This window comes from Canariomyces notabilis (assembly GCF_033297395.1).
Source record: "Canariomyces notabilis strain CBS 508.74 unplaced genomic scaffold N656scaffold_3, whole genome shotgun sequence".
In the NCBI taxonomy this organism is placed as follows: Eukaryota; Fungi; Ascomycota; class Sordariomycetes; order Sordariales; family Chaetomiaceae; genus Canariomyces; species Canariomyces notabilis.
The window spans coordinates 1293380-1307865 of NW_027041825.1; the positions used below are offsets into that span (position 1 = coordinate 1293380).

The 14486-nt window shown below is 54.9% G+C and overlaps 5 protein-coding genes across 5 annotated transcripts; 2 read left to right on the forward strand and 3 right to left on the reverse strand.

Annotated features, from left to right (window-relative positions):
• Positions 1-1276: 1276 nt before the first annotated feature.
• On the forward strand, positions 1277-3004 carry N656DRAFT_787464 (uncharacterized protein; the record flags this gene model as incomplete). Its single annotated transcript, XM_064816608.1, has 2 exons — positions 1277-1325; positions 1386-3004. 2 exons carry the CDS (start codon positions 1277-1279, stop codon positions 3002-3004), a joined length of 1668 nt encoding a protein of 555 aa, XP_064673444.1.
• A 702-nt stretch (positions 3005-3706) lies between these two features.
• On the forward strand, positions 3707-5828 carry N656DRAFT_787465 (uncharacterized protein; the record flags this gene model as incomplete). Its single annotated transcript, XM_064816609.1, has 4 exons — positions 3707-3723; positions 3793-3828; positions 3887-4127; positions 4326-5828. 4 exons carry the CDS (start codon positions 3707-3709, stop codon positions 5826-5828), a joined length of 1797 nt encoding a protein of 598 aa, XP_064673445.1.
• A 3652-nt stretch (positions 5829-9480) lies between these two features.
• N656DRAFT_404699 (uncharacterized protein) lies at positions 9481-10375 on the reverse strand. The gene has a single exon (XM_064809547.1). The coding sequence runs from the start codon at positions 10238-10240 to the stop codon at positions 9782-9784; it is 459 nt and encodes a 152-aa protein (XP_064673446.1). The 5' UTR covers positions 10241-10375; the 3' UTR covers positions 9481-9781.
• Positions 10376-11063: 688 nt separating this feature from the next.
• Positions 11064-12314, reverse strand: N656DRAFT_404823 (uncharacterized protein). The gene is made up of 2 exons (XM_064809548.1): positions 11936-12314; positions 11064-11874 (listed from the first exon to the last, which is right to left on the reverse strand). The coding sequence occupies exons 1-2, from the start codon at positions 12048-12050 to the stop codon at positions 11273-11275; spliced, it is 717 nt and encodes a 238-aa protein (XP_064673447.1). The 5' UTR covers positions 12051-12314; the 3' UTR covers positions 11064-11272.
• Positions 12315-12601: 287 nt separating this feature from the next.
• N656DRAFT_795564 (uncharacterized protein) lies at positions 12602-13149 on the reverse strand (the record flags this gene model as incomplete). Its single annotated transcript, XM_064817429.1, has 2 exons — positions 12602-13024; positions 13096-13149. 2 exons carry the CDS (start codon positions 13147-13149, stop codon positions 12602-12604), a joined length of 477 nt encoding a protein of 158 aa, XP_064673448.1.
• Positions 13150-14486: the final 1337 nt, after the last annotated feature.

The window sequence follows — 14486 nt, forward strand, 5'->3', positions numbered from 1 at the left end:
GTTCTCCACGATGGAGTTGCTACACTACCCAAACCCTCCGCAATTGGAATCGAGGTCTTATATATGTCTTGACCCTGCCAGCCTTCCCCCTAACGGACGGAGCAAGGCTAGTTTCTTGCGTTGTCGACGTGTGCGCGGATGGGCAACCCCCAAATACCTGCTGCACGGTTTGTCCGGTTTGTTGCGGTGATTCTGTGAAGTTGGTGACCAGTTGACCACAGAGCACGCGCAACCTGCGACCGGACCCTCGGTCATTGGTATGTGGATTCTCTTTCCCGTTGTCTCAGTTCCCCCAGGACTAAACTTCCATATCGAGAAGAGACTCATCGAGAAATAAGAGGTTACACCCTTGCATGGCCCGTCGAGTCGGCAGCACGGAGCACGAGTGAAAGTTCACAAGTCCATCCTTCGCAGTATTTACGGCCGCCCCTCTGGGCTGCATCACCGCGTGCAGGTCCTCCCGCGGCATCTCTACGCTCTTCTATGCTCACCGGGGAACGATGCCCGAGCAGCTTGCACGTCGTACGGATAGTGCCTCGCAAGCGATGACCTTCGAGGAGTGCCGTGACCTTCGAGGAGTACCGCGAGCTGTTCGAGCCAAGTACGGATGAAGTTTTGGTCCCTGAGTTTTCTCCGAATGTCCCAGGAGCAGCAAGCCTGGCTTGAACGCCTGCTTTCCAGAGACGCCGTGCGTATATTTAGATAATGCAGTTGACGTTTTACAACATAAATGCATAGAAGCTTACCTAACATGCACCCAAGAGAAGATTCGGCGATGTGAACCCACCGCTCGACACGCTTCCAGTACAATCCAGCTGGCTGGCGTCAAATGGCCCAGGGCATCCATTCAGAAGCTGTGGCGCTCGCTAGTTCCATGTGGCTTCGTGATGCGCCGTGGATGGTGCATTGTGTTCCTTGGGGCTGAACGGTACCCCTGCGTCGCCTCCAAAGACGTTCTTTCATGATGGCAAGGCTCCGTTAGTGCGGGCGCCCTCTCTTCCACAACATGGAGCCAATATTTGCGTCTTTTTCTCTCAAATGTCTTCTCCCGTTGCCGTACCGTTTCCTCCGTCTGTCTGCGAGTGTGTGAACGGGAGGGAAAGGGGAGTATCCGACACCTATGATGGAGAAACAAAAATACGATGACAGCGTCTTCACGCGAAGGTGGTGCGTGTTTGGCCTGACTATGAGTTGGCTTGTTGGTATTGGAGCTCTCATTGCCGGTGCCATCTGCATGTATATGGAGATTCACAATGGAGAACCCGCCAACATCGTCATGTCGAACACGAACCGAGAGATCCTTCCTTTGGTCCTCAATATCTTTGGTAAGTGTATTTGACCTTGCTGGTGCTCTCTGCGCGGCGCTCTGATACCAATCTGCATAGTCACTCTGCTCAACGACAGCATGGGTTACATCCACGCTTGTTCTCTCCGGTGGTCGCTGCAAAGAGAAGGCAAGCTCGACTTCAACTCGAACCTACGTCTCCTCACGGCCTCGAGGCACAGCCGGCCCAATAGTGCGGTCCCAAACGCCATCTATCTCATCGGGATTATTCTCGCTTACGGATCAACATCGCTCATCTTCCTAAGCCTAAACCCAGAGCTTGCCCGGCTGTTGGGCAAAGACTACGATCATTCAGATACACAGGCCGTGCACGCAAACACAGTTGCCCTGATTACATTCGGCATCGGATTCCTGCTGCAGGCGGTCATCACCAGCTGGACGTTACTGCAGACCGACATACCCACCTGGAGTTCCAATCCCCTTGACGTCGCCCGTGCATGTACCGTTGATGAGCACGACGGACAACGGGTCGAGCCGCGCATTGGGAGATGCATGATGAGCGCTCATCTGGCTATGAAAGATGCTAGGAGTTGCAGACCAAGGAGGCGACAGAGACCCATGATCACCGCCCATTCTCATGTGAAATGGATCCTCAGTCTGCTGTGGCTTCTGCCGCTGCTGAGCGGCTCCTGGGGAGGCGCTGCATACGGTTACCTCTTGAAGGGACATCGAAACAGCGTTTTTGGGAGGTCGTGGTCTCTGCTCCCAGTTTTCACTGGCAAAACAGACTCCAACTGTTCTACTGGGCAATGCACGGATGGCACCTCGGTGATCAACCTCAACTGGAGTGCCAAAGGCGCGGCTGGTACCGTTGGAGGTGTCTTCATGATTACCGCCATTCAATCCATCGTCACCCTGTCTCTGCACTGCGCGGAGCTGCTCGTAAACCTGTCGCGAGACGAAAAGGTTTTCCGGGAACTCATCGGGCCCAGGGGCACAAACGGACACTACAACTCGATCCTCGCCGCCTTCACATCCTGGCAGACCATAGTCCTGTTTGCCCTCAAGGCGATTGTGCACTGGATATTCGGTCTCGCCATCAACCTGCAGTTCCAGATCGGCGTGAACATGCATCCACCACAAATCTTCTACTTTGCAGGCATCTCTCTGGTCACAGCCATTTTCGGACTGTCTCTTTCCCTGCAACGGCCCCGCGGGTACCTGCCCGCATCGTACGGCCACATCCAAACCATTGCCGACGTTGTCGACGACTGGGCCGACTCGGGATGCATGTTCTGGGGCGAGAAAGATCCAGGCAGCGTGGACAAACCGGGCTACACGGGCACCAGCACCCGCCGGCTCAAGCAGCCGGATGAGAATAAGCTGTATGGCGGCCTGGAGGGTTGCCGGGGAGCAGCACCCCGAGTGACCGTCACCCCGGTCTCTACCCCCGATATGCATTATCCTCTCAGTGCATCGTCCGGGTCGCCCCCGCCGATGTACTTTTCTGGCGGTGCTCCGTCGCCTCCGCCGCCGTATGGGTATGCTGCTTCTGGGCAAGGGCGGGGACAACAACAGGTCAATAGCTATGCCCAGTGGGCGGCATACCAGCCGCAGAACCGACCGAGTTATAATAGTCTGAATAGTGCCTACTCGGGGTATTCGGGGTATAGTGGACAGAGTACCCAGCCGTTTCTTTCGGATTACAGGCGTATGTGAAAACATCTGTATGGTTAATACTGTAGTTGTCTGTTTCTCTTACTGTTCTCTCGGCATGAGATGCATGAGCAGATGTAGGCTGGAGTTTGGGATCTTTTGACATATGACGGCGCTGGTGATATTGGTTTGAAATTCATTTTGGGCCTTGTGTAACATTGTAGCTGATTTGTTGGAATAAACAGCATCACAATGTCCGGTCAGGAATTGAGGCATGTTAAGTCTTGCTCTATTGTTGTTCCAGCTTTTGTGGGTGGTGTGGAAGGGGGAAAGATGTGCCTTCCTCAATCGGAATACAAACAGATGTGTCAGGTAGGGTTAGGGTTCTAGCCTTAGTCTGCCACAAGTGGCGATGCGAGAGATCGGAGGCTGAGCGCACCGCCGCACAGACCGGAGCTTGGCACCTTGTGGAAAAGTGGGAGGCTGAGCTTGCTGAATTTTCATAGGTCATGCACTTTCTTACTCTCTGCCTTCCTTTTCCAACTTCCAACAGCAAACCATCACAACAACCACGATCCAAACCATGTTGCGCAGCGCGCCTGTCTGGCCCGTTTCCTAACCATTCTCAAATTTCCAATTTTCACCGAGCAACGACTGGGCTTTTCTTTTCTTTCAACCCCTCCTCTTCGTTTTTGATTCCCCTCCTCCGCTTCGCCGAACGCAGCTCCTAGCTCTCGATCTAAGCTCCATCCTCCGCGCGTCACTATGTCCGAGTTCCTAGGGTTCGTTGGCTCGCCTATCGCCAGATTGGCTCATATTCCCATCAAGCGCTGACCGTTTTTGCCCTGCAGTTCTAGAATATCGCTCATATCGCGGAGCGACATCCGGTGCGTCATGACCCGGCCCGCTGGCAAGCTAGCTCTGCTGACAACCCCTCTTGTGCAGCTACGTTGGGACTCTCCACAGTATCAACTCGGATGACTCGACCGTCTCCCTGGAAAATGTCAGATCATACGGCACAGAGGGTCGGAAAGGTAATCCCGATGAGGAGGTCCCGCCCTCCGTTGACCTCTACGAGTACATCGTTTTCCGCGGCACAGATGTCAAGGATTTAAGGATCGAGGAGGGACCTACGGTCAAGGAGACCAAACCTCCTGCGATGCCGAATGACCCTGCAATTGTTGGTGTAAGTCTACCCACTGTCTCCAGTCATTCCACCAGGCCTTTCATGATGAACTATTTCGGATGTAAAACTATTGTCGATCTGAAATGCGCAAACAAACAATGTTGAGATTTCCGTTGCCTTCCTTCTGATCATGGCCACAACCTACTGGAATTCAGACGTCTTGTCCTTGGATGGAGAAGTTGCTGACCATCACTCAAGGCCCGCCCCCGCCCGACGAATGTCGCCCCTAGCCCACAGGGTCCGCCGCGTCCTTCCGGACCGCAAGGTCCCCAAGGTCCCGTCGGCCACCCAGGACCCCAAGGTGCGGTAAACCAGCAAGGCCCGCCACCTGGTGCGCCAGGTTTTGGTGGTTACTTCCCTCCCCACATGCCAAGCTGGGGCCGTGCAGGAGGCCCGGCTCCTGGTCCATTCGGTGGCATGCCATATCCGCCTCCTGGCTGGTTTCCTCCCGGACAGGATTTCCCACCCATGGGTCCAGGTCCGTGGAACCTGTATGGTTTCCCGCCGGGGCCTGGTGGTCTCCCGGGTGCCCCTGGCGCTCCTGGCGCTCCTGGCGCTCCTGGTCCTGCTGCTGCTCCTGGCGCCCCCGGACAAGGTCGTCAATCAGCGAACCAGACCCCGAGCACCCAGGCGGCACCAACACAGAAGCCAGCTCCGATTGGACCCTCAGCCGACCGGAAATCTGCAACCCCGGCTCAGCAAAATGAAAAGATTCCGACCGAGCCCAAGGCCCTAAGCCAGCCATCAAAACAGCCGGCAGGGGCGACTCAGGCGGCTCCTGCTGCTCCGGCTGCTTCGGCACCTCCGCCGCCAATCGAGTCGAAGCCAACAGTAGAGGAAGTGAAAGCCACAGCTGCCTCTCTTGCCAACAATGTTTCCGGCGCTGCTGCGACTCGTGACTCTGCCAAGGCCATTCCAACGGGGCCGAAGAGCAACCGCCCATCCCAGATCCTCCCTGCCGTTCCTCTGCCGGCGGCTCTTACTACCAAGGCCCAGCAATCTCGGACCACACCGAAGCCAGCTTCGGAGCAGAATAGCGCGGCCGCCGCTGCAGCGGCACTACGGGACGCCACGCAGGCTGCCAAGGAGGCTGTGGCGGTAGCTATGGCGAAGCTCGACAACTCTGCCGCCCTCCAGCAGTCGGATGGAAATGCGGTCGATAATCTGACTAAGAAAGTTGACGAGATGAGAGTGCATCATGCGGCACGTACGGGACAGAACAACCGGGGCGGCCGAGGTCGCGGGCCCCGCCCTGGCAAGGTCGAGGTTCCAGATGCTGATTTTGACTTTGCGTCAGCCAACGCCAAGTTTAACAAACAAGAAGTCGTGAAGGAGGCCATTGCTGGATCGCCACTCACCGATGTGCCCAATGGAGATGGCACTAAGCCCGAAGTCGCGGCCGACATAGCCGTCTCGGTCGAACCAGCCTACAACAAGTCCAAGTCGTTCTTTGACAACATCTCGAGCGAGATGAAGGACAGGGAGAATGCCGGCCAGAAACCGGGTGGTCGCGAGTGGCGCGGTGAGGAACAGCGCAAGAATATCGAAACTTTTGGTCAGGGTAGCGTCGATGGGGGCTACCGCGGTTATCGTGGTGGACGCGGCCGTGGCCGTGGAGGACGGGGCCGTGGCTATCACCGCGGCGGGCGTGGCGGGAATCAGGGGTTCCGCCAGCGCGAGGCCCAGCCGGCGGCTCAGTAGCTGTTCTGCCTACCATGCTGATATGAAGTCGATGTGTTTGTACCATTAGTCATAGCTTGCTGGGCTTGGGATTGCTTTTGCGCTTTTTATTGATTTATCGGTGGCGGCATTGGACTCGTAGCCTGCTTGTTTTCTGGGCCGCGGGAGTTGTGGGAGGTATGGTGCTATGAAACGGAAAACAAACTGCTTTTTTTCACGATTGGCGATGGGGGTGTGGTTTTTCACGCAGAATCTTGAGCATAATCGGTGGGAGAGGACATCACACATCAAGGCGCCGAGTGGGCCATACTTACTATGGAGGTTGAGGGAGAAGAGTCTGGGTCTGGGTGAGGCGCATACATAATGCTTATTGACCTGGACGGAGAAAGACATGGAGATGAAGTGGTGATGGGCATTAGGTTGCTTTATTACGAGGTAGATGCGACAGAGGGATCGAAGCATCCGTGGTATTTATCTGGGGAGTCGGAGTCCAACCTGTGATAGCTCTGTAAACAGTGAGTGGCGAGGAGCTTGAGGCTAAGGCAAGGCTCTTGGGTGGGGCCGACTGTTTACTAAGAGAGAGGACACCGGCACATAAGATGATTGAGCATGAGCTATGGAGGGAGGGAATCAGAAGAAAGATTTTCTGGGAATTGTTCTTTGCGTGTGCTTGTGTCGTCTCACAGTTGTGGTCGGGTTAATTAGCTTGCGTGTTGTGTCTGATATTGAAGATTGAGGATCAAAGTGTACTAGGGGCATGAGTGTGTGGCACTGATCCGTTCGTACGTAACTATACTTCACAAACAGATACGTATGTGTCATTAAAGGGAGACCGTCAAGGACTGTCAAGCCCCTTTGGTGACAGAACATGTGTTGGAACTTGGAGCTTCATCAGGCGAAAGAAGGACGCATTGTACTCCGTACACGGGTACAGTCTTCAGACAGTATAGTTACTGTATGTGTATAATCTAAGCAAAAGGGGGCACTTTAAGTAAACAAAAACCCCTGAACCGGTGCATCGCAAAAGGAAAAGTGGCTGCATGATGGTCATGGAATAAATGTGTTTAGATGGTGTCAAATGTATCCGTACTTTGTTACTGCAACTGCAGAACGCCTACATACATGGGCTTAGATACACTACACTACCCTATGTATGTTGAGTACACTGCTATCCTGAGGGAAACTTCGGCGGTAACCAGCTACTTCACGCCCATTGAAAATAAGGTAAAAGGGTAAACTGATTGAATTGTCGGATTGCGAGCGTATAGCTCCGGTCGCGTCTATCGCACTGATGATAAGATCCTGCCAATCAGTCCCTCCTTCGTATTCCAATGGCCTTTCGGCCTCCGCGCGCGGCTTTGCGCGGAGACTAGGCACATATCATGTCAATGCGGCTGCGGCGGTGATGTTGAAGACATTGGCAGTTAGAGCCACGCAGGCCGCCGGTGTTGGTAGGGTAGGCCTTGGCTAGGCCTTTGCTCATCATCTCGTTCGCCGGCTTGACGCGCTTCGTCTTCTTTTCGTTGTGAATTTTATTCGGCGCGTTGACCCGCGTCTCGCGCAGTCGGCTAAATGCAAAGCCTGTGTACCAGAGTATGTAGATGTTGTTTGAATTCGCAGGACTCCTCGAGTCCAAACCCATCCAGCACCCGTTCCCCTGTCTGATGAGGCGAGCCCTCACTACGGCCGCGTTATCTCTCAATGCCTTCAAGGCCTGGTGGCCTCCCTGGTTTTTGAAACCATCGTCTCTTCTCCTGAAATCGATGTGGTACTCGGGGTTTTGTACTTGGTCGCGGCGTCGAGGTCCATCGGGTCTCCCGCGTCGTTGTTCTTATTGTTGTGGTTACCGCCGACGTTGTTCTGCTTCTTGTTTCCACCGTAAAAAGAGCCGTTGTTGCGGGCCTCTGCTTGGGCCTTCTTTGTTCTCGGTGTTTGTAGCCAACTGGTTGGCGGTCTTCAGCCAACCCTTTCAGTCATCTTTGCCAGGCTGGTTGAGCTGAACTGTAATGCCGTCCCTCATCTCGCTGTTCCACCTTTCTTGCATGCCATTGGACCTTGGCGCTGTCATTCCAGCCCGCGATTTCCGTGTAGTTGATATACTCGGTTATGGAATATGGGTTTTGTATTTGGTCGTAGCCTAGGTTTGGTTCCTGTGACAATCTGGCATGCAAGCTGCCCAGCTGTATAATGTATCACCCGGAACAGAGCACAAGCTTGGCTAAGAAATGATAGTCATGCTAATGCTAATCATCCTGTGTCTCCAGTGCCAGCCTGGACGACACCTCAACTGCGCGCTCATGCAATCTAAGGGGTATCAATGAAGGGGTATCAAGTCATTGGCCATTGGCGCATTCTAGACCCATAGGCGGTGGAGTCCAGGCACAAATGCTATTTCCCTCTTTTTAACAAGGAATTGTGGTCTTTCGCTGGAAACTGTGGCAGATTCTCACCCAAGCTCCCAGCCGCAGACACGCCGGCCTTCTGCTAATGGCGTACTTGGGAACCAGTACGTGGTCGCGGAACAGCGTATAGCGCCTCCAGGAATGATAGGCGGCAATATGCGGGCTCTCCCTGAAATTGTGGCGTGAGATTCGCATCCTCACAGGCTCCGGGCCAGCCTTCCATTTCTCAAACCGAGGCATATTTCGGGCGAGGCTATCCCAGTGAAGACGGATCTGCCGGGCTAAACGTGACGAACATCGCTGGCATACCGAGGGCAAACACATGAGCGGCGAGAGCGTGGCCTTTACTGGTCCAGAATTGAGGCCGCGGAATTCTGAATCCGCGGGCGCTATTGAGGGGGATAGATAGCGACAAGGAATGCTCGCGAAGGTAGCAGCAAGAAGGAATAGGCTCGGCTCCTCTACGAGGTAAGCGGGAGGCGGGAGAGGGACGTATAGAAAGGCGGGATGCGGCGGCTTGGGCTGTTGCAACTGGTCGAGGCACCAGGGGCCATCATAGCGGGAGCTGTCGACGGTATTTTGTCTCGCATGACTTGATCCACCGCTTTGCCATAATGGTGTAGGCAGTGAGCGCAACGTTTGCAGCTGTCTCTGGGTTGTCGATATCCCTGAGCCACATCCTCATCATCCCATCGAGCTCAGTAGCGGTGAGGTCGCCCCCTCCTTCCTGGGGTTGTCTTGGGCAAGGTTGGCTGCGTTGCTGTAGAAGGACCAGATTCGGAGGTCAAGAAAGGAAAATTCTGCGACGCTTCCGCAAATGTCTGCGCCAGCAGACTGGCAGGGGACAGGGTCTCCTAGATTCGTAAAGTAATGCTGATCTTGGTCATCCCGGGGGATGAAGAAAATGGGCCACTGTATCTGGCCGTCAGCATCTGGGACGGCCCGAGGATCTTGAGTGGAATGATGCATGGCCTGATTATGTTGCCGGCAGCCTTATCTACCTGGAGTTGACGGACTCAGAGCGAAGTGCTGAAGAAGTAGGTAAAAGGTATGACTATGAATGAAAAGGGAGCGTTCTAAGAGGAAACATATAAGCGGGATGTACTAGCCGAGAGATTGGCTCCTCGACATCGAACTCCTGCTCACCCCCGTCTTCACCACCGGCGGTCGACTTGTAGAACATCGTGGTCACCTATTCCACGATGAGAGCAAGAACGACGCCGTCTCCCGCCATGTGTGGGAGAGGGGCTCGCAGAGCTTCTTGCGCCCTGAGCACTGAGCGCATCTAGTGACGCCGGGCTTAAGATAGGCGCAGCGAAAAACAACTCTGAAATATTTCCAAGCGAAGTCGTATGTAGATGTCAACAAAGAAGAGAACCGAGCGAGTGGGCGTTGCCATTGACGGCTGTGTGAACATCGATTCCTGGGACCCAGGGTGCATTTTCCACCAGATGGTGTCGACGCTAGAGGTAGTATTCTTTGACGGCTTTGTCGAGCTTGGTTTCAAAGTCCGAATTTGTGAACCCATCGGTATTCGCCAAGACGAGGACATCTCTGACACCCGGTTGGAGTTCATTGGTGATAACGCAACGAAGTATCGGAGCGGTTCTGTTCTGCGGAGTGGGTCTCTGTCGTATATATACCTATACTGCTAGCCACCTGCGGGCGTGGAAACCGACTTTGGTTGCGTTGAGGACGATATTCTTCATGATATGGAACGTACAGATCTGCTGCTGAACGTCTGGAACGACAGTACTCAAGGCGTTCTTCATCTCTTTTGGAAAGGCGGTGACGAACACTGCTGGCTCCTGGATTCGGTGGTGTAGCGCGGCCTCGGGTCAACAAGTAGCGACTCGAGCCACAGGGTGGATCGTTTTCGCTGCTTCCTGGGCTTTTTTTTCTCGGTTTAGCCTTTCCTTCCTGTAAGTGAAATCCCGGGTCCGTTCCCGCCAATCGAACGGCATAGGCATCGGGAACCCGAATAGCACCTCGTGTGGCTGTAGTGCCCGTACTGTCGTGCAGAAGCCCCATCTTCGGTCTCTCCAAACAAGGTTGTCTAGCCCCTCGGCCTGCTTTCTCTCTAGGGTTCGGTATCTGTCTCTGATGGCTCGAAGGATCCCTCGTATGCGGCACTGGTTCATACTCCGGGGGGTGGCATTGCCAGGAACAGTAACCGTACTCGTAGATGTTGGATTTGCGGAAACCGATGATAGATCGAGCAGCTTGGCTAATACCGGGCTTTATCGTGGGGTCCGTGAAGCACCCCACGTCCCGTTGAACAGGGAACTGAAAGGACTTCAATGACGCACCATCGGTGCGATGGCCACGACTGGGGGGATCGGAGCGTTAGGGTCTCGACAGTCGGCCCAGCGCCTGGTCAGCGAGGCTCCGCTGCACAGCTTCCAGTACGATACGGCGAAATACTCGTGAGGCGACCCAGGCCTCGTATAATGCGCATTGACGAATTCGCCGCGGTGGCCAAACCACTGGGCAAGATAAATAGGAAATTCCGGTTCTGGACGCCAGCGCCCTTGAAACGCAATATCAATGGCGGCTATGGTCTGGAATTCGGCCGACTCTTCTTTTCGAGTAGACCTCTCTGGAGAAGAGGTCCCAGTGGTATCCAGACCACACGTCAACGATGAGGGTGTTGTAGATATATCTAAGGTGGCCAGTCTGGCAGTGACTCATCATATCCAAATGCCGCCAGAGCTTGAAGTGCGGGCCATTGTGCTGTCTGGGGTTGGGGCGCAGGCTGAGGTTGAACTGGTTTCCAGGGCGCGGGGGGTCCTGCTCTGACCAGAAACCTTCTTCAAAGTTCCCGCAGACGAGTAGACGCGCCCGCGCAGTGATCTCGCATGTGGTTGGATTTATTTTCCCGTCAAATACCCATTTGACCGGTGAGACGGTCATGTCAGGAATCCCGTCAAGCAATTCGTACGCCCCCAGCGCCACGGATTTGCACCACCGAAGCCTGCAGGAGCGCTAGGAGGATCTTCGATGTCCATGTCCATCCCTGGTAGAATCCGTCGCTGTTTTTGATTCCTTCCTTCCCTCCCCCAGTCAAAGCTGCTTCAAAGACCGGAGGTCATCAGAGTTCCGGTTCTTGTTTCTTTTCCCCCTTTCCCCTCCCCTGCTGCCCCCCACCGTTCTGGCCCCCGATCTGACCGTTGTTCTGGCCACGTAGTCATCCCGGGATTCGAAGCCTCGGAGGTAAAGATAAGCCGTCGCTTCGAGCACGACATAGTCATAGTGCTCTTTGTTGTCCGGGAAGGGTCTCTGCCGCCGAAACAAAAAGGGGGGCGTCGACGGCATTGCTACCCCATTTGTTGAGGTAAAGGGACAGGTGTGGGATGTGCATGGGCTGCGTGCACAGCGTGCACATGGGGTCGGAGACGCCCAGTTCGGGAAGCTGGATTTGAGGTATTGCCTAACGTTAGGCCAGAATGAGTTCCGAGGGCTTGATTCGGAGGCTTGCTTTGGCATTCGGCACGGCAGCCAGCCCCGGGGCCGTGAGTTGGCCATCATGACTCGTTGATGGTATTGAATCGGGTGGTACAACGATGGTGTACCAAGAAGGACGAGGATGGCCCGGTACGTCTTGGGATGTGGGATGAGGTGGTGCATGTCAACCACGAACTCCGGGACAAGTCCGTAAATCAACCCTGCGACTCCACGAATCTTTAGGTGTCTTATCGCTGCTTGAGAAGGGCCACAATGCCTCACCCATATAACTCAGTTCGGTTTGGTCCGTCTCAATCGTCTCAACAAGGTCTGGCGCATCCGTCATGCCCACGTCCGTCATGCTCACATCGTCCTCGGACTCATCCACCTCAGACATGTCGGGCCCATGATGATGTCGACCATCTCGGGCGCCGCAGGGATCAGGGCTGCGTCGTGCTCAACTGGGAGTCGGTTGTCGCAGGAGCCAAGGAGTCGCAAGGATGGGACGGGGCTTCTACTGTTCCAGCGAACAAATTATGCTGGACAAGCACTTCGCCGTAGATGTGTTTCCTCCGCCATGGCCAAGATTGTGTGTAGGTTAGCAGGTTAGCAGGTTAGCAGGTACTGTATATATAGTAGGTAGTTTGCTCTTCAAAGAGGAAACCAGAAGAGAAAGACCGGGGATTGTTGTTGCCGGAACAGATCCTTGATTCATCCACCAGATCGGGCAGCTCCGAGGTCCCCCTCCCCACCACATGATGGGATCTGATCCGGGTCCGCATAATTCCATTCCGACATCATGCTTGATTCATTCGAGGCATATTGGGCATTCAATGGTTGGCTCGCTTAGCTCTCTTCCGGTGAGCCATGGGCGGACGTCTTTGAAGACGTCGGTCGGAGTTTGGTTGTTGCTCTTGTAGGAGTCCATGTTTTTTCGATTTGTGCTTTCTATAATGCTGATGGTATCAAAAGGTAAAGAACACTCGATTTGCGTTGTTCCAGCGAGACGATGTTGGCCTCCACGTCCTTCACACAATCTCCCCGACAGGCTCCTCCTCGACATGGACGGGTTGGTGACGAGCCTGCTACTCGCGAGTGGCCTGGCGGCGAGCGGAAGGAGACATGGACCTGGTTGTCGCGGCCCAGGCGGAAGGGAATCGGAGCATCGAAGGCGCTGGGAGCAGGAGAGCGACCACGGTCAGGAGCCGACAAGCCCTCGAGGCGGGCAACAAGGCGCTCCTGGGTGTTGGCCATGCGCAAGACCGACTCGGCAAGGATGTTCATCGGTTCCAGCTGGCGGTCTGCCAGCGATAGGGCACGCTGCGTGGTGACGGCGTAGCTTGAAGCAACGCGGCCCAGGAAACCGAGAGCCTGCTGCTAGTTGGCTGCTTGTCCACATGGCCCTGGAAGCAGACCCCGGCGTAATATCTTCCTACGCATACGGTCACCGTGCGGCTCGCCGCCGTACACGGAACTGCGGGCAGGCGCTCGGGCATATCTCCGTTGGCATAACTAGCGGGAGCGAGGAGAAGGGCGGCCAAAGTGATGGCCGTTGAGCACGATGTTGAGGATATTGGCCTTGACCCCCTGTTGCATGGCCCTCTCTGTCTAACCGGCCACTTGCTTCCGGGTCGTGAAACACATGATGTACGATTGACGCCTTGGCTGACGGTCTTGATGGTGTCCGCACCAAGTTCAGGGGGTTCGAGTCTCTCGCGACCGGAGGGACAACGCTTTTGTACCTCGGCATGCGCAAGGTTCGAGTAATGACGGATTGGAGTTGTATATATATGTTTATACCACGCTCTGGCGGATGAGCGTGGTACATCCACGCAATGGGATTGAAAATTTGCGATGGCAATCAGGTTCGAGAGCTCTCGAGCATGAGGGGCCTCGTCAAACCACTCGCAGCTCAAGGTAGTGTAGCAGCACCACGGGAGTGAGGCCGCTCCAGTAACTCTCTGATCAATCCGCTGTAGTTCCTGGGAATCTTCATGTTTCTCGCCTGATCGAAGGGCGGCAGCTTTTTCTTGAACGCTTCGACCAGGAGCTCAGCGTCGCGGGAGAGAGTCATCATCTCGTCGGGTATAAAGACGTTGCGGTCACAGTTGTCGTCTGTCGGCTCGATTCCTGGGGCGCGAGTGAAGTGGTAGTCTTCCGTGTGGCTGGCCGGTGGGCGTTCCGAACAAACCCTAGCTACTTCTCCTTCATTAGGGACTGGACACCTGAACTAGCACATTGCTTGTAGACCCGTGACTTTAGGAGAGTTGGGATCCTTGGAACAGAGGAGAGATTAACTTTCTGGAAGAAGATCATGGCGAATTCGCAGACCCAGAGACCGCATTCCCATCCCTTTTTCTGCTTCTGAGCCCTGCACACGACATACTTGTACTTGTCAAGATCTGTCGTCGTGTACGTGGAGACCTGATCCTGTCCCAGAGCTCATTGAGGAACTCCTGCAGCGCGTAATCCTTGAGTCCAGCGTTGCCCAGCGAGTCAAGCCAGAAGATGTGCTTGAAGGCCTGCACGGTCATAGATGGCGAGCGTCCAAGCAGCCTTAGGGTTGACCGCAGTAGTTAACCGCTCACGACTCAGAACTCTGCGAATTCGCGGCCTGCCTCCTCGGAATCAAGGTCAGGGGCTTTCAAGCCGTGTCGATAGTATAAGCCGTGGTGGTTATGACTGCTGCCGCGACACGCCAATTGCACAGGCCCCAGTAGTCGGGGATGCTGTACTTGCAAACTAGAACGTGGCCAAGACCTCGTTGTCCTCAGTTATTGGAAAAGTCCGGCTCGGTTTTGTTGTGAGAACGTTGCAGCCTAAAAGGGGAAGA

Excerpts from the sequence above, each read along its gene's own strand:
- N656DRAFT_404699 (XM_064809547.1), bottom strand. The coding sequence starts at position 10,240 with ATGGGGCTTCTGCACGACAGTACGGGCACTACAGCCACACGAGGTGCT.
- N656DRAFT_404823 (XM_064809548.1), bottom strand. The coding sequence starts at position 12,050 with ATGTCTGAGGTGGATGAGTCCGAGGACGATGTGAGCATGACGGACGTG. Across the intron at positions 11,875-11,935 it reads AACCGAACTGAGTTATATGG|GGTTGATTTACGGACTTGTC; the intron begins GTGAGGCATTGT and ends GTGGAGTCGCAG.